The sequence below is a fragment of the Salmo trutta genome, chromosome 29, assembly GCF_901001165.1.
Source record: "Salmo trutta chromosome 29, fSalTru1.1, whole genome shotgun sequence".
NCBI lineage: Eukaryota > Metazoa > Chordata > Actinopteri > Salmoniformes > Salmonidae > Salmo > Salmo trutta.
The window spans coordinates 24,798,378-24,824,364 of NC_042985.1; the positions used below are offsets into that span (position 1 = coordinate 24,798,378).

The 25,987-nt window shown below is 43.6% G+C and overlaps 1 protein-coding gene across 3 annotated transcripts in view; it reads right to left on the reverse strand.

The window, feature by feature from the left end:
• LOC115167186 (tyrosine-protein kinase Fes/Fps) overlaps positions 1-25,987 on the reverse strand; it is a 44,137-nt gene that overhangs the window by 2,081 nt on the left and 16,069 nt on the right. For 2 of the 3 annotated variants that reach the window (XM_029721358.1, XM_029721356.1), the window contains exons 6-16: positions 24,178-24,315; positions 23,949-24,068; positions 14,073-14,195; positions 12,420-12,615; positions 7,662-7,739; positions 3,074-3,283; positions 2,880-3,002; positions 1,304-1,357; positions 1,064-1,182; positions 881-975; positions 653-776 (exon numbers count right to left, since the gene is read on the reverse strand). In XM_029721358.1, coding sequence (XP_029577218.1) covers positions 653-776; positions 881-975; positions 1,064-1,182; positions 1,304-1,357; positions 2,880-3,002; positions 3,074-3,283; positions 7,662-7,739; positions 12,420-12,615; positions 14,073-14,195; positions 23,949-24,068; positions 24,178-24,315 — 1,380 coding nt within the window. The remainder of the gene's footprint in view (positions 1-652; positions 777-880; positions 976-1,063; positions 1,183-1,303; positions 1,358-2,879; positions 3,003-3,073; positions 3,284-7,661; positions 7,740-12,419; positions 12,616-14,072; positions 14,196-23,948; positions 24,069-24,177; positions 24,316-25,987) is intronic. The other variant, XM_029721359.1, reaches the window with a different exon arrangement.

Here is a 25,987-nt window from a genome sequence, read left to right on the forward strand (position 1 = left end):
AAGATGAGCCAGAGAGAGAGCGAGAAAGACAGAGAGCGAGAAAGAGCAAGAAAGAGAGAGAGCAAGCGAGGAGAGAGAGAGCGAGCAAGAGAGCGAGAAAGAGAGCGAGAAAGAGAGCGAGAAAGAGAGCGAGAAAGAGAGCGAGAAAGAGAGCGAGAAAGAGAGCGAGCGCCAGAGAGAGAACCAGTGAAGGAAGCAAATGACAGCCGATAAATAAGTGAGAGAAAATCAGCCGCTCTTGTCATCTGTGGGCTCCCTGATGCAGGGTGTAGTAGTGAGCAGAGGCAGTTTGACATGCAGTGTTCGGAGGAGTGTTAGAGGGTAACGGGGGCTGGAGAATCCAGCCTGGATGTGTTCCTGCTGGGTTAATTATCCAGCACTCCTCTGATGAGCCAGGAGCCAGGGCTCTGAGCCCTCTGTCCTCTGCTACCTCCTCAGAGACACGGCAGCTTAACACTCCTAGGGTCATTCCTACACTACAGGCTCCAGTAGCCCCTACACACTGTGTTAACTTCACTGTCCCAAAAACAATATGTTTCATCATCTAGAATAAATTGTGCAATCAAAGGCAATGTAATCTTGTCACATTGTATGGCAGCCTTCATTCAGCTCAATGTCTGAGAAGACTAGATCCATCTCCCTAGCCTCTCACCGGTGGATGCATTTCTTGCTCTCCAGATACTCCATGCCAGATGCCACATTCTCTGCCATTTTCACCAGCATATCTGACTTCAGGTTGTGACCTTCACAGCGCAGGAAGGACAGGAAGTCTCCCCCTGGCAGAACACACACAGTCACACACACACTTTATTAGTCCATTGTAATGATAGAATGTACTGTAGCTGTGGTTAGTGTAAAGGCCCCTGACAGATTGGCTCACCTTGTACCAGCTCCATAATGATATAGATGGGTTGTTTCTGTGTGCAGACACCAATCAGCTTCACTATGTTAGGATGGTCATACTGCTTCAGGATCCTGCACAGCAGAGAGAGAGAGAGAGCAAGGTCAATGTGAATGAGAGACCGAGAAAGAGAACGAGAGGGAGAGAAAGAAACACACTGACCTGGCCTCCATAAGGAACCTGTTCTTGTGTTCTGGGGCCAGGTTCTCTCTGCAGGCTTTCACAGCTACAGGGGTGTTATCAGAAAGCAGACGACCACTGTACACCTCCCCAAAGTTACCCTGGACGACAGACACACATCAAGATTCATTCTGGATCTTGGCTAAAACAAAAACAAAGGCCAACCTAACAATCAGAGCCTCTCATAACTCCAAACAGACATTCCACAGGTGGTGAACTCACCTGGCCAATGCTCTGCCCCAGGATGACATCATCGTGTTCCAGAACCCACTTGTCCTGGAGGGAGAGAGACAGAGAGGAACCAATCAGAGATACCGGTGCTGCTGTTCCTTCTGAATGGGTAGACTGACTTTGCAGCCTGGTAGGAGTATTTCGGACCAACTTCTAAAACTGCATTGTACGAGTGCAAAATAGTGTATGTGTACAGTATGTGTGTGTGTGTGTGTGTGTGTGTGTGTGTGTGTGTGTAGAATGGAGACCTTGTAGTGTGTGCAAAACACTGGAGCCCTTTTGATGGGCAGCATGGTGTTAGTACAGTATGCATGCAGCTCTAGAGAACATGTGAGTGTGGTATGTATAGCACTCGAGGAGTGTGGAGAGAAAGTATGAGTATGTGGATCTTGGGAGCTCATTAAAATCTGATGGATCCTAACGCTGAGACAGCTGCTACACAGAGTGGTGAGCAGAGCAGGTGTGTTCCGAGCCCATTCACTCCCAACATGCTGAGGAGAGGTGTAATAGAGGCTTGCGCGCATGCAGGCACACACACAGTGTTTTGCACACACTACAAGGTTGCTATTCCACACACACACACACAAAACATAGGCCTACATATATACATACATACAAACGCACTCCCTGACTCACACATCTCCCTCCTCCCACAAACATAAAGTTAAACCCACAGGTCCACCCAACACCAGCACACAGGACCAGAGACACGGGGCCCATTAACAACACTTTGCTAGGCCCCAGACTTAATTGATGGCCGCCTCATTATTCTCAACCTGTTAGAAGCATTAACCAACAGCCACTTGTCCCACAGCACAGAATGAGAAGGGCAGCTGAGGGCTTTTACTGTAATCCTGCCAAGGACAGAATGAGAAGGGCAGCTGAGGGTTTTTACTGTAATCCTGCCAAGGACAGAATGAGAAGGGCAGCTGAGGGTTTTTACTGTAATCCTGCCAAGGACAGAATGAGAAGGGCAGCTGAGGGTTTTTACTGTAATCCTGCCAAGGACAGAATGAGAAGGGCAGCTGAGGGTTTTTACTGTAATCCTGCCAAGGACAGAATGAGAAGGGCAGCTGAGGGTTTTTACTGTAATCCTGCCAAGGACAGAATGAGAAAGGCAGCTGAGGGTTTTTACTGTAATCCTGCCAAGGACAGAATGAGAAGGGCAGCTGAGGGTTTTACTGTAATCCTGCCAAGGACAGAATGAGAAGGGCAGCTGAGATGAAATTGTATGTAAATCATCTGTAAAAGAGACATGGTCTCAGTATAACTCCCAGATAAATTAAAGGTAAAATTGTTATTACAGAACTACCGGAGAAAGATAACTAAACATGTGGGAATGTAATTTAATCCTTATTTAGGTAAGTTAAACTAATAACATGAATATTTAAGAAATACTTACGAGGAACCTTGAATTAAACACGATAAAACAAGGGACTTTTCAACAAAGGTAAAACAGAATCTCCAATATATTACAGTTGAACAGTGAGTGAGTGAGTGAGTGAGTGAGTGAGTGAGTGAGTGAATGAGTGAATGAGTGAGTGAGAGAGAGTGAGAGAAGCGTTACCTTTAGGACAGGTCTCTTCAGGACAATGTCGGACCTCTTGGTGACATGTTGGTGTGACGAGACCAGGTGGTTCATCAGCATGGGAACGGTGTGGAATCCCTCTCCATCCAGGCGGTACATATTCTAAACACACACACTTTATAACCATACAAACTGTACAGACATGATCATATTGTAAATACACACTCACTCACGTCTGTGCTCTGGATAAGGAAGTGCCTGCAAGAGCCATCCCAGTGGACAGAGAGGACATACTCCTGTTTGCCCTGACTCTGTCTGACCAGGAAGTCTCCATCACTCGTCAGCAGCTCCTGGACTTCCAGCCTGGGGATGACTCCGTGGTACCAGTTCTGCTGCTCCAGGGGGCGCTCTACCTCTGGGACTGGGGACAGGGCAGGGGGCACCTGGAGGGGGTTCACACAGCAAGGTCAATGAGGGGCCAGGTAAGGAGGGACCTGGGCATGCAGTGCCCACTGTGAGACTCATTCATAAACCATAGATTGATTTCAATGGGAGATTAGTGTGGTTTGAGATGCATGAGTCTCACACGTGTATCTCTAGATGAGATTCAGCACAGGGGAACAAATACTACTAAAGTACATCCAGTGGTGTAGTGGAGAGTAAACAAGTCAACACAGCTTACATCTTTTTTTTGCCCAACAGTTTACACACCTTTTGCGGAAAAATGCAAAAATGAAAAGGGTTACTTTTTTCACCACAAACGCGATCAGAGTTTACCCACCAACTTTGTTACCACTACATCACAGAAGAATACATAGACAGGGTAACAATACACTGCTAAGGAGACTAGATACAAGGAAGATACAGCTAAAAACTACATTGATCAGGAGATACAAAATGCACTGCTCAAAAACAATACAATATATCTCTAAAGACCACATACATGGATACTAGTGGTGAAACGGACTGTAGTTGGTCCGTGATTCGGATCACCCCCACGGTTCGTCACGCATGTGAACCGCCGATTAATTGCAAAGTTTAGTGTGAAATACAGTTTTACTGCCGCTGTTACTTTTCAAAGTAATAATTCCCTAAATCTCAATGCAGAGTTGCAGTGAAAAGATAAAGACAAGACAGATGTGTTTTACTCTGAAGCCTGAAGGTTGATTTGATGATTTGTTTTAAAGCAGTTGTGTGTACTGTTCACGTGAACGGGGCATGTTGAATCTCAACGAATAAATCCTGGATAATCGCGTTACAAAAAGCAAAGAAGAAAAAAGAGCAGTGACAGCCATGGATAGCGGAGGAGCTGAAGAACTGGAAAAGCCTCCCGCTTCATTTAAGTCTCATGTATGGGAGCATTTTGGCTTCCCTGTCAAATATGATGACGGAAGAAGTGTGGTGGACAACAGCATTACGGTGTGTAGGTATTGTGCCACAAGAAAGCCGTATGATCATGGAAATACATGGAGCATGGCCACACATTTAAAGCGTCATCACCCTGGTGTGTCAGAGACAACAACTTCTCACCGCGGCGTTGAAGCAGCCCTTTGCTGCAGAATCAGACCGGGCTAAAGCCATCACCAAATCTATTGGGATGTTTACCGCTTTAGACCTGAGGCCATACTCTGTTGTGGAAAACAAAGGGTTTCAAAATATTGTAATGAAACAGGCAGGGAGCAGGTCTCTAACACTCGACCTTTTTAACCCGAAGTCCAGCGCGCTATCGACTGAGCCCCAAAAGCATGCTCGAGCGGCAGAGTCGATATCCGCGCTTATAAACCCAGGGTCGTTACAATATGGTGAAAGTGCTTGAGCCACGCTACGAAATCCCCTCGCGCACCAACTTCAGGATGAAGATCGTGCCAGATCTTTATGAACAGGAAAATAACAAAATTGTTGACGAATTATCTAAGGCATCCTCTGTTGCCTTCACCACAGATGGGTGGACCTCCTGGGCAACGGAAAGCTACGTGATTGTGACTGCTCACTGCACCACAGAGGAGTGGACCTCCAGGGTAACAGAAAGCTACGTGATTGTGACTGCTCACTGCACCACAGAGGAGTGGACCTCCAGGGTAACAGAAAGCTACGTGATTGTGACTGCTCACTGCACCACAGAGGAGTGGACCTCCAGGGTAACAGAAAGCTACGTGATTGTGACTGCTCACTGCACCACAGAGGAGTGGACCTCCAGGGTAACAGAAAGCTACGTGATTGTGACTGCTCACTGCACCACAGAGGAGTGGACCTCCAGGGTAACAGAAAGCTACGTGACTGTGACTGTTCACTGCACCACAGAGGAGTGGACCTCCAGGGTAACAGAAAGCTACGTGACTGTGACTGTTCACTGCACCACAGAGGAGTGGACCTCCAGGGTAACAGAAAGCTACGTGATTGTGACTGCTCACTGCACCACAGAGGAGTGGACCTCCAGGGTAACAGAAAGCTACGTGATTGTGACTGCTCACTGCACCACAGAGGAGTGGACCTCCAGGGTAACAGAAAGCTACGTGATTGTGACTGCTCACTGCACCACAGAGGAGTGGATCTCCAGGGTAACAGAAAGCTACGTGACTGTGACTGTTCACTACACCACAGAGGAGTGGACCTCCAGGGTAACAGAAAGCTACGTGACTGTGACTGTTCACTACACCACAGAGGAGTGGACCTCCAGGGTAACAGAAAGCTACGTGACTGTGACTGTTCACTACACCACAGAGGAGTGGGAGATGTGAAGTCTTGTGCTACAGACACGCCCCTCTACGAGAGTCACACAGGCACAAATCTGGCGCAGGTATTGCTAGGAGCAGTAGCAGAGTGGAAGCTAGAGGACCAATGGCAATATCCCAATCACCACAGATAATGCCAAGAACCAAGTAAATGCAGTGATAGAAGCTGGACTGGGGCCACAGATAGCTTGCTTTGCACATGTGATCAATTTAGCATCCCAAAGTGGAGTCTCAGTGAACCAGATGGACCGCCTCCTTGGGAGGATCAGGAAGGTGGTTTCCTTTTTCCAGCCGCTCATGTGCTTAAGAACAAGCAAGAAATGCTACAGCTACCGACCCACAAGCTCATACACCATGTCACAACAAGATGGAACTCCACTTATGACATGTTGGAGCCCTGTCTTGAGCAGCAGGCAGCTGTATACTCTGCACTGACAGACAAGACCCTGGAAAAAAAGAAAGACATCGTCACCTTATCCGAAAAGTGAAAGTGGCCGTCTGTGTCCATGATCCTACCGCTGAAAACAAGGATTCTACAATCCATGGCCCCAAGTGAGGAAGACGGCACCATCACTAGAGATGTCAAGGCTGCCATTAGAGAGGACCTGAAGCCCAGATACCCCCCTAATGTACAGGACTACCTTCATAGTTCTACTGCACTGGATCCAAGGTTCAAGTCCCTGTCTCACCTAGACCCTGCCCTTCACCGGAGGACATACAGTGATCTCACCACTGAGATTGTGGCCACTGAAGAGGTAAAAAAAAAAGAAAAAAAAGGAGTGAATTACTTCAATAATAAATATACTGCAGTCAAATCTTAGTCTATGCTATTGGAATCATCCAGTTTTTATTTGGAATAATAATGGCTTTTATTAAATGTTATTGCCACAATTATAGTTCTAGAGCTGACAGGAGCAGACTCAGAGGCATCTCCTCCACAAAATCATTTGGCCATGAAGGAGCTTTTCGGGGAGACCTTTGCGAGCAAGGACACAGGCAAGACGTTTGCCAACACCATCAAGAGGAGGTGGCATCCTATAAGGCAGGAAGTGGCATTCCAGTGGATGGTCATCCACTGGCATGGTGGAAAATCAATAAGTGTAAATACCCTCACATTGCCATGACGGCAAGATGCTACCTGGCTGTGCCTGGCACTTCAGTACCCAGCGAGAGGGTGTTCTCCACAGCAGGGGACATAGTGACTGTAAAGGAGGTCTACCCTCTCCCCACAAAATGTAAACATCCTCATCTTTTTGAAAAATAATTTGAAGTTATAAGCTCAGGTCTGCTTTGCTTACTTGTTTGACTTTTTTTTGATGATGTGGACACAGGTTATTTTTTCATTCACTATTGTTCAAAGGAAGAAGGTATCATGCCTCATATTGCACTTTTTATTTAACAATTGAGTATTGAATATTTTATTTAAATATTGAAAAGTTCCTTGCTTTAACTGTTCTTTAAGTAATAAATGGAAAGCAAAGTTATATTTGTCCCCCCCCCCTTTTTTTTGCTGATCCGATAAATGATCAGATCCGCGACTCAAAACCGCGATCCGATCTGAACCATGAGTTTTGTGATCCGTTGCACCACTAATGGATACCTAGTCATTTTATTTTATACTACAGACAACATGGCGCCAATTCAAAAAGATACTACTGTTCAGATGACAAGATAAGGCATACTACAACATCGTAAACAAACATCTCTAGAGAGAAGATTGGTAAAAAAGAGGAAAGCCAGATGAGAAACAAGGCGTTTCACAACTGGAGTCCTACTCTGAACAGTTAGGCTTACAGAGAAAACACGGCCAATCGCTGTTTCTCAAGGGAACTGTTTGACTGTCTGACTTGAGTTGTTTGAATAGACAGAGACAGATAAATCAAAGGCAGCAGGTGGGTGAAAACAGAACAGGTCCATCTGTGACAGGGTGATCACAATGATGCCTCACTGACAATGAATGACTATAGTTGACCGTGTATGAAAATAACAGATTGTCTATGCTGCATCACTGGTATGACCATAACTGTGTACTATGTATGACCATAGCTGACTATTTCTGAACACTGACTGTGTATGTTACATCACTGACCGTGTATTTGGGTTTGAACAGGCCGCTAAAATGGCTTATGATGCCGTCCACACTGAGGTTTCTGAGGCCGTCCCTCTCCTGAAACAACACAGAGCACAACCATCATCACCCTCTCTTTTAGGAATGCTCATCACCATCAGTACCTGTGTTAATAATAACAACACAGAGCACAACCATCATCACCCTCTCTTTTAGGAATGCTCATCACCATCAGTACCTGTGTTAATAATAACAACAACACAGAGCACAACCATCATCACCCTCTCTTTTAGGAAGGCTCATCACCACCAGTACCTGTGTTAATAATAACAACAACACAGAGCACAACCATCATCACCCTCTCTTTTAGGAAGGCTCATCACCACCAGTACCTGTGTAAATAATAACAACACAGAGCACAACCATCATCAACCTCTCTTTTAGGAAGGCTCATCACCACCAGTACCTGTGTTAATAATAACAACACAGAGCACAACCATCATCACCCTCTCTTTTAGGAATGCTCATCACCACCAGTACCTGTGTTAATAATAACAACACAGAGCACAACCATCATCAACCTCTCTTTTAGGAAGGCTCATCACCACCAGTACCTGTGTAAATAATAACAACACAGAGCACAACCATCATCACCCTCTCTTTTAGGAAGGCTCATCACCACCAGTACCTGTGTTAATAATAACAACACAGAGCACAACCATCATCACCCTCTCTTTTAGGAAGGCTCATCACCACCAGTACCTGTGTTAATAATAACAACATGTAACAGCACTCAGAAACACAACATAATCCACAGATGAGAGAATGTTACAAAAAATTACAAACATGATGAGTGGAGAATGTCAAAGAAGAAAAAAAACTTGTTTGCTTTAGGGTGGAACTGGATAAAACAGCGCTATGAAAATGGGTGTAGGAATGCACTTGAGTCAACACCATGACAGACAGCAAAGTACGCAAAGCACCAAGATCCTCAATCATGCCTCTGTTTCAATAGAGATGGTTGTATCTGAACGCGACAGGGGGATAGGTTGTCCTCAGTACAGAACAGACTGGTTGAGTCAGTCTGTAGTTCAGATGCCTTCTAGTTGAACTGGAAGGTTACATAAGGGCAATTCCACGGTAGCAGAATGACGCTGAGATTTTTTACTTTCAAAGTATGCCAAACACAAACCATTGATTGCAAAGTTAAACAAGTCATACAACTCTATGCACAAGCAGTACTTTTAAACATTTCCACAGAATTTGACAACACAATTACTCGAAGAACAGTACAGATGTAAAGTTTGTTAACAGAATGATGGTAAAATCTCCCTCTGTTTTTTTTGTGACCACGTTTTCCAAAAACGTAAATATCTACTCCAAATTGAGATTCAAAGAAGTTTGCAGAAAGATTGGGGTGTCAGCTATAACATGATACCTTGAGTTTGACATTTTTTTATATTTTGGATATTGAACCACAGTAAGTGAAGTGGATTACCACCCGGTAAGAGTGATGGTAACATCATGACATCATGGGTGCCTGAACTGTACTATACAGAAATGCATAATGATGAATGGCATTCTCTTCATGGTGATGTATCCTGAATAGGTACACAAAAGGTAGAAACATTTTATATCCTCCTTTGCATGTTTGGGTATTATTCTACATACTGGCTATTCTAATGAGCGCCGGCCCAAAACAAGACGAAATTTGGTTGGTCCGGACCACACCAAATCTGTACCAATCATAGACGTCTATGTTTCACAAGTTTGTACATCACAATTTAGCACAGAGTACAGTGCAGCAGAATAGAGTTCAGTACAGTATAGGACTATACAGTAAATTATACTGTGCTCTACTGTACTAAACTCCTGTACAGTAAAGTACAGTACTGACCTATACTCTACTTTCCTTTACTGTACTCAATCAAATCAATTTATATTTGTCACGTGTAGACTTTATCGTGAAACTCTATCTCAGGAGCTCTTCCCAACGATGCACACTTAAAAATAAGAAAAATACAAATAGTAACACAAGAATAAAGCTGTATAAAGGGAGTACCACTACCATGTCACTGAGCAGGGGTACAAGGTATTTGAGTTAGATGTGTACATGAAGGCAGGGTAAAGTGAATAGGCATTCGAATAGATAATAAGAAGAGTAAAATTAAAAACAGTAGCAGCATATGATGATTGTGAAATTGTGTGTATGGCGCGCGTGTGTGTGTGCGCGTATGTATGTAGTGTATTTGAATGTGTGAGGGTTTGAGTGAGACTGTCAGTGTAATGTTTGTGGGTGAGTCTATACATAGTGTGTATACAGTTGTATACAGTATATAGAAGTTTACATACACTAGCCAAATATATTTACTCAGTTTCACAATTCCTGACATTTAATCCTAGTAAAAATTCCCTGTCTTAGGTCAGTTAAGATCAACACTTTGTTTTGAGAATGTGAAATGTCAGAATAATAGTAGAGAGAATGATTTATTTCAGCTTTTATTTCTTTCATCACATTCCCAGTGGGTCAGAAGTTCACATACACTCAATTAGTATTTGGTAGCATTGCCTTTAAATTGTTTAACTTGGGTCAAACAATTCGGGTAACCTTCCACAAGCTTCCCACAATAAGTTGGGTGGATTTTGGCCAATTCGTCCTGACAGAGCTGGTGTAATTGAGTCAGGTTTGTAGGCCTCCTTGCTCGCACACGCTTTTTCAGTTCTGACCACACATTTTCTATAGGATTGAGGTCAGGGCTTTGTTATGGTCACTCCAATACCTTGACGTTGTCCTTATGCCATTTTGACACAACTTTGGAAGTATGCTTGGGGTCATTGTCCATTTGGAAGACCCATTTGCGACCAAGCTTTACTTCCTGACTGATGTCTTTAGATGTTGGTTCAATATATCCACATAATTTTCTTTCCTCATGATGCCATCTATTTTGTGAAGTGCACCAGTCCCTCCTGCAGCAAAGCACCCCCACAACATGATGCTGCCACCCCCGTGCTTCACGGTTGGGATGGTGTTCTTTGGCTTGCAAGCCTCCCCCTTTTTCCTCCAAACATAACGATGGTAATTACGGCCAAACAGTTGTTTCATCAACTATTTTTGTTTCATCAGATCAGAGGACATTTCTCCAAAAAGTACCATCTTTGTCCCCATGTGCAGTCTGGCTTTTTTATGGCGGTTTTGGAGCAGTATTTTTTTCCTTGCTGAGCGGCCTTTCAGGATATGTCGATATAGGACTCGTTTTACTGTGGATATAAATACTTTTGTACCCGTTTCCTCCAGCATCTTCACAAGGTCCTTTGCTGTTGTTCTGGGATTGATTTGCACTTTTCGCACCAAAGTACGTTCATCTCTAGGAGACAAAACACGTCTCCTTCCTGAGCAGTATGCCGGCTGCGTGGTCCCACGGTGTTTATACTTGCGTACTATTGTTTGTACAGATGCACGTGGTACCTTCAGGCCTTTGGAAATTGCTCCCAAGGATGAACCAGATTTGTGGAGGTCCACCATTTTTTTCTGAGGTCTTGGCTGATTTCTTTTGATTTTCCCATGATGTCAAGCAAAGAGGCACTGAGTTTGAAGGCAGGCCTTGAAATACATCAACAGGTACAACTCCAATTGATTCAAAGTATGTCAATTAGCCTATCAGAAGCTTCTAAAGCCATGACATCATTTTCTGGAATTTTCCAAACTGTTTAAAGGCACAGTCAACTTAGTGTATATGTAAACTTCTGACCCACTGGAATTGTGATACAGTGAATTATAAGTGAAATAATCTGTCTGTAAACAATTGTTGGAAAAATTACTTGTGTCATGCACAAAGTAGATGTCCTAATCGACTTGCCAAAACTATAGTTTGTTAACAAGAAATTTGTGGAGTGGTTGAAAAATGAGTTTTAATGACTCCAACCTAAGTGTATGTAAACTTCCAACTACAACTGTATATAGTTTTGTGAGTGTGCATAGAGTCAGTGCAAGATAGGGTCAATGCAGATAGTCCAGGTAACCATTTAGCAGTATTATGGCTATTTAGCCATCTTTAGCAGCCTTTGCTTATTCCTAATATTTAGGATGGAAAATGGTTAAACACGTTATAGATGCCTTTGTAAAAATAGACTCAGCTTTCATTTGACAGCAAATTTGATGCGCTCCAATGAACTTCACATTTTAGTGCTCGTGTGGCTTTTTACATGGTGGCATTTTACAAATGCCCATAACACCAGGGTTACAACACAACCTGCGTGGGAACATTGATGCAATTCACTTTAGTCATCTGGTACTACTGTGTGTGTATAGAGGGGACGGCAAACCAATTAACCTTTTGTTTAATTTCTTTCTTTTTCAAAACAATGGGATTTCAAAAGCTTTTATATATCGCTCAGTGATTTTCATAAGCCCACAGTACATTCATGTTTTAGTGATGATGTATTTGTAGAACTTAGAAAGCAGCAAACTACCAAGCTAACAAACTAAAGTACACAACAATCACATATGATAATGAATGAGTAGAACCTGAACTCTGAACACACAATGGAGAACTAGAAACAAACAAGAGCCAATAACAACATGTTTTACAAGAGCTTACACAATGAATGCAATCACAGGTCAGGTTCACATGGGAGACAAGACAATGAAACAGACGCAAGGGACAGAGATAATCTCAACCACAGGAAGCATAGTATCTCTTTCAGATGAGTGGCAGGGATAAGATATACAGAGGGTGTGTGTGCGTGTGTTTGAGAGAGAGAGGGAGAGAGGAGACCTACACTAGAGGTGATGGAGGAGAGGGAGATACAGTCCTCTTCCAGCCCCAGGGCAGGTGGGGGTTCACTGGATCCCAGCCATTCCAGCTTCCCCTTCAGCAGCAACCTCTGTGCCTCCAGCCTGGTTCTAGCTCCCAGGGACAGCATCACCTGCTGTCGGCTCTCCTCCAGCGCATGCCTCTTACTGAACTGGTAAACCCTGCAGAGAGAGGAGCAGCCTGTCAGCTCATCAATTAAAGCATTGTGATGACAATGTGGAACAATGTGTTTCCATTTCAACATATAGCAACAATTCAATTGACTTTCGCCTCACTGTCAATATATTTACAGCATAACTGACATGCCCGATGGTTTTACACAAGAATGCTGGTTAACTGGCCCATCTCCTACACCTTAGCCATATCACTTCCGCAGGGCACTCACCAACAGTATAGTTTAAATGAGATATTCTATATGGGAGAAGTAGGGTTAAAGATGCAGTAAGTCATGTCAGAAGGTAGCAGATGTATTACTTAACAACCGCTGCATATTCCAATAAAACTACATCACGTTTGAAGTTCACTTTCCTTGCTTTGTCTAACAACACTATCACCTAGTGAAGAGGTTTTCTGGGTCAGAGTGCATTTTTATTTAGTTCATAGCACAATTGTTTGTTAGCACGTTTCTCACACTGGCTTTAGCCATGGCAGGAGCAGACCAGCCCAGGCAAGTGCAGGGAGATTGCCATGCAACACGTGCCTTAGAGGGAGACGTCTTCATAGTGTGACAAATTCCCATGATTTGTGAATCTGTTCGAACCGAACAGCCAGCGTGACAGCTAAAATGGCTTTGTAAAAATATATAACTACATTATGGCATTCACTAATTATAAACTTTTTACATATAATAGAAATGTCGGTATATTTGTGGACAAAATTCTTCCTTACTTAGCTTTCAAATATTGCACTGCTACATTAACGAACATCACCACTTGGGTAAAAGAGTTCTTTACTAATCAAGGAAGCATTCAGTCACTCCCGTCCGTCTCTGTTGATTTCCAAAGTGTTTCATCAAACCCATGACTCCTTAAGGAGAAGCATGTTTCCCTTGGCACCAGTGAACATTAGGCTAGTGTCAGTCAACACAGCTGCTCCATCTATGCACTAAGAGCTTATTAGTAACTTCTAATAACAGCGGACAGGCATCTAAACCAAGACAAATGAGAGGAGCTTGAAAAGTCTCCTCATATCACCATGTTATATTCATAAGGCATAGTGAGTCTGTCCCCCAGAGAGCGGCCAGCTTAGCCAGCCATAGCAGAGAGGAGAGCAGCCTAAACTACTCTGATAGGAGACTGCCTGCAGATGAACACCACCGTTGAGAGGAGATACACCAACACACTGCAAAAATATGACGCAGATCAATGGCAAAATTCATTACTCTTTTTTCCCCAGTCAGTGTTGGTGAAGATGGTGGTTTGGTACTGCCAGAGCCAACTTTATCCTGGTTCAGACCATAAAAATAGAATTCTATTCTGTTTACCCAGGATAAATTACCATATTATCAGGTATAACAGCTGTAAGTACTATGTAATTACACTATATCTGCCTAAATGATTACCAAGTATGCTTGGCCATGTAAAGTTGGACCTTCCAGTACATGTGGATATCGCCTCACCTCTGACCCCGTTTGATGCCCTCTTCCTCTGCCTCCAGCTCCAACTCCAGCTGGTTGACTGAGGCCTGTTGGGAAACCACATTACCAGCTAGAGACAGCAGTTCATCTTCCACTGCAGTCAACCTGGTAGAGGGGTAGAGACATGGGGAGAGAAGGGGGACGAAGGGGTGAAATGTGTTGTTCGTGTTGAGATTGTGTGTGTGTGTGCCTTTTAAAATGATCAACTTGGATTAGCTAACACAACATGGCATTGGAACACAGGAGTGATGGTTGCTGATAATGGGGTCTCTGTACGCCTTTGTAGATATTCCATAAAAAAATCTGCCGTTTCCAGCTACAATAGTTACTTAAAACATTAACAATGTCTACACTGTATTTCTGATCAATTTGATGTTATTTTAAATGGACAAAAATGTGCTTTTCTTTCAAAAACAAGGGCATTTCTAAGTGACCCCAAACTTTTGAACGGTAGTGTGTGTATGTATATATATATATATGTATATATATATATATATACTGCTCAAAAAAATAAAGGGAACACTTAAACACATCCTAGATCTGAATGAAAGAAATAATCTTATTAAATACTTTTTTCTTTACATAGTTGAATGTGCTGACAACAAAATCACACAAAAATAATCAATGGAAATCCAATTTATCAACCCATGGAGGTCTGGATTTGGAGTCACACTCAAAATTAAAGTGGAAAACCACACTACAGGCTGATCCAACTTTGATGTAATGTCCTTAAAACAAGTCAAAATGAGGCTCAGTAGTGTGTGTGGCCTCCACGTGCCTGTATGACCTCCCTACAACGCCTGGGCATGCTCCTGATGAGGTGGCGGATGGTCTCCTGAGGGATCTCCTCCCAGACCTGGACTAAAGCATCCGCCAACTCCTGGACAGTCTGTGGTGCAACGTGGCGTTGGTGGATGGAGCGAGACATGATGTCCCAGATGTGCTCAATTGGATTCAGGTCTGGGGAACGGGCGGGCCAGTCCATAGCATCAATGCCTTCCTCTTGCAGGAACTGCTGACACACTCCAGCCACATGAGGTCTAGCATTGTCTTGCATTGGGAGGAACCCAGGGCCAACCGCACCAGCATATGGTCTCCCAAGGGGTCTGAGGATCTCATCTCGGTACCTAATAGCAGTCAGGCTACCTCTGGCGAGCACATGGAGGGCTGTGCGGCCCTCCAAAGAAATGCCACCCTACACCATGACTGACCCACCGCCAAACTGGTCATGCTGGAGGATGTTGCAGGCAGCAGAACGTTCTCCACGGCGTCTCCAGACTCTGTCACGTCTGTCACGTGCTCAGTGTGAACCTGCTTTCATCTGTGAAGAGCACAGGGCGCCAGTGGCGAATTTGCCAATCTTGGTGTTCTCTGGCAAATGCCAAACGTCCTGCACGGTGTTGGGCTGTAAGCACAACCCCCACCTGTGGACGTCGGGCCCTCATACCACCCTCATGGAGTCTGTTTCTGACCGTTTGAGCAGACACATGCACATTTGTGGCCTGCTGGAGGTCATTTTGCAGGGCTCTGGCAGTGCTTCTCCTGCTCCTCCTTGCACAAAGGCGGAGGTAGCGGTCCTGCTGCTGGGTTGTTGCCCTCCTACGGCCTCCTCCACTTCTCCTGATGTACTGGCCTGTCTCTTGGTAGCGCCTCCATGCTCTGGACACTACGCTGACAGACACAGCAAACCTTCTTGCCACAGCTCGCACTGATGTGCCATCCTGGATGAGCTGCACTACCTGAGCCACTTGTGTGGGTTGTAGACCCCGTCTCATGCTACCACTAGAGTGAAAGCACCGCCAGCATTCAAAAGTGACCAAAACATCAGCCAGGAAGCATAGGAACTGAGAAGTGGTCTGTGGTCCCCACCTGCAGAACCACTCCTTTATTGGGGGTGTCTTGCTAATTGCCTATAATTTCCACCTGTTGTCTATTCCATTTGCACAACAGCATGTGAAATTTATTGTCAATCAGTGTTGCTTCCTAAGTGAACAGTTTGATTTCACAGAAGTGTGATTGACTTGGAGTTACATTGTGTTGTTTAAGTGTTCCCTTTATTTTTTTTGAGCAGTATATATATATATAGATATATATATATATATATATATATATAGTACCAGTCAAAAGTTGACACACCTACTCATTACAGGTCTTTAAAAAATATATATATTTTCTACATTGTAGAATAATAGTGAAGACATCAAAACTGTGAAATAACACATATGGAATCATGTAGTAACCCCCCAAAAAAAGTGTACAAATGAAAATATATTTTATATTTGAGATTCTTCAAAGTAGCCACCCATTGCCTTGATGACAGCGTTGCACACTCTTGCCATTATCTCAACCAGCTTCATGAGGTAATCACCTGGAATGCATTTCAGTTAACAGGTGTCCCTCGTTAAAAGTTAATTTCTTTCCTTAATGCGTTTGAGCCAAGAAAGGTGTTCCTTCTTAAAAGTTAAATAAATTCAACACAAATTCCTTCTTAATACGTATGAACTAATCAGTTGTGTTATGACAAGGTATGTGTTATTCTGAATAAGGCCTTCATGGTCGAATTGCTGAAAATAAACCACTTCAAAAGGACACCAATAAGAAGAGAATTGCTTGGAGATTTTTGGTTCCAACCACCGTGTGGGTGAACGGATGATCTCCGCATGTGTATTTCCCACCATAAAGCATGGAGGAGGAGGTGTTATGGTGTGGGTGTGCTTTGCTGGTGATACCGTCTGTAATTTATTTAGAATTCAAGACACACTGAACCAGCATGGCTACCACAGCATTCTGCAGAGATACGCCATCCCATCCGGTTTTGGGCTTAGTAGTACTATCATTTGTTTTCCAACAGGAAAATGACCCAACACACCTCCAGGCTGTGTAAGGGCTATTTTACCAAGAAGGATAGTGATTGAGTGCTGCATCAGATGACCTGGCCTCCACAATCCCCTGACCTCAACCAAATTGAGATGGTTTGGGATGAGTTGGGCCGCAGAGTGAAGGAAACACAACCAACAACTGCTCAGCATATGTGGGAACTCCTTCAAGACTGTTGGAAAAGCATTCCAGGTGAACCTGGTTGAGACAATGTCAAGAGTGTGGAAAGCAGTCATCAAGGCGATTATTTGAAGAACCTCAAATACAAAATATATTTAGATTTGTTTAACACTTTTACTACATGATTTCATTCATATGTGTTATTTCATAGTTTTGATGTTTCACTATTATTCTTAAATGTAGAAAATAGTAAAAATAAATAAAAACACTTGAATGAGAAGGTGTTCTAAAACCTTTGAGTGAGAGTGAGAGTGTATATATATATATATATATATATATATATATATATATATATATATATATACACACACACACACACACACACACACACACACACACACACACACACACACACACACACACACACACACACACACACACACACACACACACACACACACACACACACACACACACACACACACACACACACAGTGGAAGTCGGAAGTTTACACTTTGGAGTCATTAAAACTCATTTTTCAACCACTCCTCAAATTTCTTGTTAACAAACTATAGTTTTGGCAAGTCAGTTAAGACATCTACTTTGTGGATGACACAAGTAATTTTTCCAACAATTGTTTACAGACAGATTATTTCACTTATAATTCCCCGTATCACAATACCAGTGGGTCAAAAGTTAACATACACTAAGTTGACTGTGCCTTTAAACAGCTTGGAAAATTCCAGAAAATGATGTCATGGCTTTAGAAGCTTCTGATAGGCTAATTGACATAATTTCAGTCAATTGGAGGTGTACCTGTGGATGTATTTCAAGGCCTGCCTTCAAACTCAGTGCCTCTTGGCTTGACATCATGGGAAAATCAAAAGAAATCAGCCAAGACCTCAGAAAAAATATTGTAGACCTCCACAAGTCTGGTACATCATTAGGAGCAATTTCCAAACACCTGAAGGTACCACGTGCATCTGTACAAACAATAGTACGCAAGTATAAACACCGTGGGACCACGCAGCCATCATACCGCTCAGGAAGGAGACGGGTTCTGTCTCCTAGAGATTAACGTACTTTGGTGCGAAAAGTGCAAATCAATCCCAGAACAACAGCAAAGGACCTTGTGAAGATGCTGGAGGAAACAGGTACAAAAAGTATCTATATCCACAGTAAAACAAGTCCTATATCGACATAACCTGAAAGGCCGCTCAGCAAGGAAGAAGCCACTGCTCCAAAACCGCCATAAAAAAGCCAGACTACGGTTTGCAACTGCACATGGGGACAAAAATCGTACTTTTTGGAGAAATGTCCTATGGTCTGATGAAACAGAAAATATAACTGTTTGGCCATAATGACCATCGTTATGTTTGGAGGAAAAAGGGGGAAGCTTGCAAGCCGAAGAACACCATCCCAACCGTGAAGCACGGGGGTAGCAGCATCATGTTGTGGGGATGCTTGCTGCAGGAGGGCCTGGTGCACTTCACAAAATAGATGGCATCATGAGGCAGGAAAATTATGTGGATATATTGAAGCAACATCTCAAGACATCAGCCAGGAAGTTAAAGCTTGGTCACAAATGGGTCTTACAAATGGACAATGACCCCAAGCATACTTCCAAAGTTGTGGCAAAATGGCTTAAGGACAACGTCAAGGTATTGGAGTGGCCATCACAAAGCCCTGACCTCAATCCCATAGAATATTTGTGGGCAGAACTGAAAAAGCGTGCACGAGCAAGGAGGTTAAGTCAAACGACACCGCTGGTCCTGCTCACATTGCCCTACCCTATGCTTTGACCTCTTTCTCCCCTCTTTCTCTAGATGAAATCTTGCGACTTGTGACGGCCGGCCGCCCAACAACCTGCCAGCTTGACCCTATCCCCTCCTCTCCAGACCATTTCTGGAGACCTTCTCCCTTACCTCACCTCGCTCATCCTTGACCGCTGGCTACATCCCTTCCGTCTTCAAGAGAGCGAGAGTTGCACCCCTTCTCAAAAAACCTACAATCGATCCCTCCGATGTCAACAACTACAGACCAGTATCCCTTCTTTCTTTTCTCTCCAAAACTCCTTGGCCAGCTCTCTTGCTATCTCTCTCAGAATGACCTTCTTGATCCAAATCAGTCAGGTTTCAAGACTGGTCATTCAACTGAGACTGCTCTTCTCTGTGTCACGGAGGCTCTCCGCACTGCTAAAGCTAACTCTCCCTCTCCTCTGCTCTCATCCTTCTAGATCTATCTGCTGCCTTTGATACTGTGAACCATCAGATCCTCCTCTCCACCCTCTCCGAGTTGGGCATCTCCGGCGCGGCTCACTCTTGGATTGCGTCCTACCTGACAGGTCGCTCCTACCAGGTGGCGTGGCAAGAATCCGTCTCCGCACCACGTGCTCTCGCCACTGGTGTCCCCCAGGGCTCAGTTCTAGGCCCTCTCCTATTCTCGCTATACACCAAGTCACTTGGCTCTGTCATATCCTCACATGGTCTCTCCTATCATTGCTACGCAGACGACACACAATCTTCTCCTTTCCCCCTTCTGATAACCAGGTGGCGAATCGCATCTCTGCATGTCTGGCAGACATATCAGTGTGGATGACGGATCACCACCTCAAGCTGAACCTCGGCAAGACGGAGCTGCTCTTCCTCCCGGGGAAGGACTGCCGTTCCATGATCTCGCCATCACGGTTGACAACTCCATTGTGTCCTCCTCCGAGTGCTAAGAGCCTTGGCGTGACCCTGGACAAAACCCTGTCATTCTCCGCTAACATCAAGGCGGTGACCCGATCCTGTAGGTTCATGCTCTACAACATTCGCAGAGTATGACCCTGCCTTACACAGGAAGCGGCGCAGGTCCTAATCCAGGCACTTGTCATCTCCCGTCTGGATTACTGCAACTCGCTGTTGGCGGGGCTCCCTGCCTGTGCCATTAACCCCCTACAACTCATCCAGAACGCTGCAGCCCGTCTGGTGTTCAACCTTCCCAAGTTCTCTCACGTCACCCCGCTCCTCCGCACACTCCACTGGCTTCCAGTTGAAGCTCGCATCTGCTACAAGACCATGGTGCTTGCCTATGGAGCTGTGAGGGGAACGGCACCTCCGTACCTTCAGGCTCTGATCAGTACCTACACCCAAACAAGGGCACTGCGTTCATCCACCTCTGGCCTGCTGGCCCCCCTACCTCTGCGGAAGCACTGTTCCCGCTCATCCCAGTCAAAACTGTTCGCTGCTCTGGCACCCCAATGGTGGAACAAGCTCCCTCACGATGCCAGGACAGCGGAGTCAATCACCACCTTCCGGAGACACCTGAAACCCCACCTCTTTAAGGAATACCTGGGATAGGATAAAGTAATCCTTCTAACGCACCCCACCCCCCCCAAAAAAAGATATAGATGTACTATTGTAAAGTGGTTGTTCCACTGGATATCATAAGGTGAATGCACCAATTTGTAAGTCGCTCTGGATAAGAGCGTCTGCTAAATGACGTAAATGTAAATGAGGCCTACAAACCTGACTCAGTTACACCAGGTCTATCAGGACGAATGGGCCAAAATCCACTCAACTTATTGTGGGAAGCTTGTGGAAGGCTACCCGAAACGTTTGACCCAAATTAAACAATTTAAAGGCAATGCTACCAAATACTAATTGAGTGTATGTAAACTTCTGACCCACTGGGAATGTGATGAAAGAAACAAAAGCTGAAATAAATCTCTACTATTGTTCTGACATTTCAAATTCTTAAAATAAAGTGCTGATCTTAACTGACATAAAGACAGGGAATTTTTACTATGATTAAATGTCAGGAATTGTGAAAAACTGAGTTTAAATGCATTTGGCTATGGTGTATGTAAACTTCCCACTTCAACTGTGTGTACTTTTCTTTTTACGTTAGACTTTTTCAAAAAATAATAATTATCCTCATCAATCTACACAAATTACACCATAATGACAAAGCAAAAACAGGTTGTTATACATTTTTGCTAATTTATACAAAAAAAATAACAGAAAAATCACATTTACATAAGTATTCAGACCCTTAATCAGTACTCTGTTGAAGCACCTTTGGCAGCAATGACAGCCGAGTCTTTTTGGGTAAGACGCTACAAGCTTGGCACACCTGTATTTGGGGAGTTTCTCCCATTCTTCTCTGCAGATCCTCTCAAGCTCTGTCAGGTTGGATGGGGAGTGTCGCTGCACAGCTATTTTCAGGTCTCTCCACAGATGTTCGATCAGGTTCAAGTCCAGGCTCTGGCTGGGCCACTCAAAGACATTCAGAGAGACTGGTCCCGAAGACACTCCTGCGTTGCCTTGGCTGTGTGCTTAGGGTCGTTGTCCTGTTGGAAGGTGAACCTTCACCTCAGTCAGAGGTCCTGAGCACTCTGGAGCAGGTTTTCATCAAGGATCTCTCTGTACTTTGCTCCGTTCATCTTTCCCTCCATCCTAACTAGAGGTCGACTGATTATGATTTTTTTTCAATGGCGATATCGATTATTGGGGGACCAAAAAAGCCGATACCGATTAAAATCGGCCGATATACACACACACACACACACACACACTTGTAATAATGACAATTACAACAATACTGGATGACCACTTATTTTAACTTAATATAATACATAAATAAAATCTATTTAGTCTCAAATAAATAATGAAACATGCTCAATTGGTTTAAATAATGCAAAAACATAGTGTTGGAGAAGAAAGTAAAAGTGCAATATATGCCATGTAAAAAAGCTAACGTTTAAGTTCCTTGCTCAGAACATATGAAAGCTGGTGGTTCAATATTCCCAGTTCTTCAATATTCCCAGTTAAGAAGTTTTAGGTTGTAGTTATTCTAGGAATTATGATGCGTCGACTATTTCTCTATTGGATGTTCTAATAGGCACTTTAGTATTGGCAGCCTAATTTCAGGAGTTGATAGGCTTGAAGTCATAAACAGTGCTGTGATCAAGCATTGCTTAGAGCCTCTGGCAGATGGAGTAAAGTTTGAATGAATCCTTACGAGCGTGCTGCTGCCTACCACCGCTCAGTCAGACTGCTCTATCAAATATCAAATCATAGACTTAATTATAATAATTAACACAGAAATACGAGCTTTCGGTCATTAATATGGTCAAATCCGTAAACTATAATTTCGAAAACAAAACTTTTATTCTTTCAGTGAAATATGGAACCGTTCCATATTTTATCTAACGGGTGGCAACCCTAAGTCTAAATATTGCTGTTACATTGCACAACCTTCAATGTCATGTCATAATTATGTAAAATTCTCACAAATTAGTTCGCAACGAGCCAGGCAGCCCAAACTGTTGCATATACCCTAACTCTGTGTGCAATGAACGCAAGAGAAGTGACACAATTTCCCTAGTTAATATTGCCTGTTAACATGAATTTCTTTTAACTAAATATGTAGGTTTAAAAATATATACTTCTGTGTATTGATTTTAAGAAAGGCATTGATGTTTATGGTTAGGTACATTCGAGCAACGGTTGTGCTTTTGTTAAATCACCCGTTTGGCAAAGTAGGCTGTGATTCGATAATAAATTAACAGGCACCGCATTGATTATATGCAACACAGGACAAGCTAGTTAACCTACTAATATCATCAACCATGTGTAGTTAACAAGTGATTATGTTTAGATTGATTGTTTTTTAAAAGATAAGTTAAATTCTAGCTAGCAACTTACCTTGGCTCCTTGCTGCACTCAAGTAACAGGTGGTCAGCCTGCCACGCAGTTTCCTCGTGGAATGCAATGTACTTGGCCATAATCGGCATCCAAAAATGCTGATTTCCGATTGTTATGAAAACTTGAAATCGGCCCTAATTAAATCGGCCATGCCGATTAATCGGACGACCTCTAATCCTAACTAGTCTCCCTGTCCCTGCCGCTGAAAAACATCCCCACAGCTTGATGCTGCCACTACCATGCTTCACCGTAGGGATGGTGCCAGATTTAGTCTAGACATGACACTTAGCATTCAGGCCAAAGTGTTCAATCTTGGTTTCATCAGACTAGAGAATCTTGTTTCTCGTGATCGGAGAGTCTTTAGGTGCCTTTTGGCAAACTCCAAACGGGCTGTCATGTGCCTGGCCACTCTACCATAAAGGCCTAATTGGCGGAGTGCTGCAGAGATGGTTGACCTTCTGGAAGGTTCTCCAATCTCCATAGAGGAACTCTAGAGCTCTGTCAGAGTGACCATCAGGTTCTTGGTCAACTCCCTGACCAAGGTCCTTATCCCCCAATTGCTCAGTTTGGCCGGGCGGCCAGTTCTAGGAAGTCTTGGCGGTTCCGAACTTCTTCCATTTAAGAATGATGGAGGCAACTGTTCTTGGGGACCTTCAATGCTGCAGAAATGTTTTGGTACCCTTCCCCAGATCTGTGCCTCGACACAATCCTGTCTCAGAGCTCTACGGACAATTTCTTTGACCTCATGGCTTGGTTTTTCTCTGACATGCACTGTCAACTGTGGGACCTTATACTGTATAGGCAGGCGTGTGTCTTTCCAAATCATGTCCAATCAATTGAATTTACCACAGGTGGAATCCAATGAAGTTGTAGAAACATCTCAAGGATGATCAATGAAAACAGGATGCACCTGATTTCAATTTCAAGTCTCATTGCAAAGGGTCTGAATACTTAAGTAAATAAGGTATCTGTTTTTTGCTTTTATAAATGTGCAAAAAATTATAAAAACCTTTCGGTGTGTCATTATGGGGTATTGTATGTAGATTGAGGAGGAAAAAAAACATTTAATACATTTTAGAATAAGGCTGTATCTTAAAAAAAATTGGGGAAAAGTCAAGGGGTCTGAATACATTTTGATTGCGCTGTGTCTGTGCGTGCGTATAAACTAACCTGTGATGGATCCCCTCCACTGTAAGCTCATTTAGTTCCAGCTCTCCAGTCTTCAGTCGATCTGTGTTCTCCAGAAGACCAGAGTCAAACTCTACACACACCGGAACCTCCCCTACAGACCTGAACACATGGTGAAACTTTTCAGCCTCTTGACTGCACTAAGATCAGAATATTTACATTTTAGTCATTTAGCAGATTCTCTTATCCAGAGTGACTTGCAGCTAAATACCTGTTCTGTTGGATGAAGCTCTCGTACTCTCTGTGTGGCTCTATGGCCATCAGAGCAGCAGACATCTCCTCGTGGACAGATACGACCTCCTGTTGGAGCATACTGGACATGTCATAGTACTCCTGCAGGATCTCCTTCCTGGGTGACAGGGAAAAAGTCAGAGGTCAGGGCCGGATTATTCCATCCTGGTCTGGGGACCCACTGGGTGTGCAGGCTTTTTTCTAGCCCAGCACTAACGCACCTGCTTCATCTAATCAAAGGCTTGATAAGGACAGTGACTTCGGAAAGTATTCAGACCCCTTAACTTTTTCCACATTTTGTTAGGTTATAGCCTTATTCTAAAATTAAATTGTTGTTTTTTTCCCCCTCATCAATCTACACACAATACCCCATAATGACAAAGCAAAAACTGTTTAGAAATGTTTGCTAATTCATAAAAATTGAAAAAATGGAACTATCACATTTACATAAGTATTTAGACCCTTTACTCACTACTTTGTTGAAGCACCTTTGGCAGCGATTACAGCCTCGATTCTTCTTGAGTATGACGCTACAAGCTTGGCACACCTGCATTTGGGGAGTTTCTCCCATTGTTCTCAGCAGATCCTCTCAAGCTCTGTCAGGCTGGATGGGGAGGGTTGCTGCACAGCTATTTTCAGGTCTCTCCAGAGATGTTCGATTGAGTTCAAGTCCGGGCTTTGGCTGGGCCACTCAAGGACATACATGCTCTTCAACCGATTGCTGCCCGCACCCGCCCACCTGACTAGCATCACTAACTCTGGACGGTTCTGACTTAGAATATGTGGACAACTACAAATACCTAGGTGTCTGGTTAGACTGCAAACTCCCCTTCCAGACTCACATTAAGCATCTCCAATTCGAAATTAAATCGAGAATCGCCTTCCTATTTCGCAACAAAGCCTCCTTCACTCATGCTCCCAAACATACTAGAGGTCGACCGATTAATCGGAATGGCCGATTAATTAGGGCCGATTTCAAGTTTTCATAGCAATCGGTAATCGGCATTTTCGGACACTAATTATGGCCGATTACATTGCACTCCACGAGGAGACTGCATGGCAGTCTCTGTTATGCGAGTGCATCAAGGAGCCAAGGTAAGGTGCTAGCTAGCATTAAACTTATCTTATAAAAAAACAATCAATCTTAACATAATCTCTCGTTAACTACACATGGTTGATGAAATTACTAGTTTATCTAGCTTGTCCTGCTTGCATATAATCGATGCGGTGCCTGTTAATTTATCATTGAAATCACAGCCTACTTCGCCAAACGGGTGATTTAATAAGCGCATTTGCGAAAAAAGCACTGTCATTGCACCAATGTGTACCTAACCATAAACATCAACGCCTTTCTTAAAATCAATACACAAGTGTATATGTTTAAACCTGCATATTTCGTAAATATTGCCTGCTAACATGAATTTCTTTTAACTAGGGAAATTGTGTCACTTCTCTTGCGTTCTGTGCAACAGAGTCAGGGTATATGCAGCAGTTTGGGCCGCCTGGCTCGTTGCAAACTGTGTGAAAACCATTTCTTTCTAACAAAGACAGCCAACTTCGCAAAATGGGGGATGATTTGACAAAAGCGCATTTGCGAAAAAGCACAATCGTTGCACGAATGTACCTAACCATAAACATTAATGCCTTTCTTAAAATCAATACACAGAAGTATATATTTTTTTAAACCTGCATATTTAGTTAAAAGAAATTCATGTTAGCAGGCAATATTAAACTAGGGAAATTGTGTCACTTCTCTTGCGTTCAGTGCACGCAGAGTCAGGATATATGCA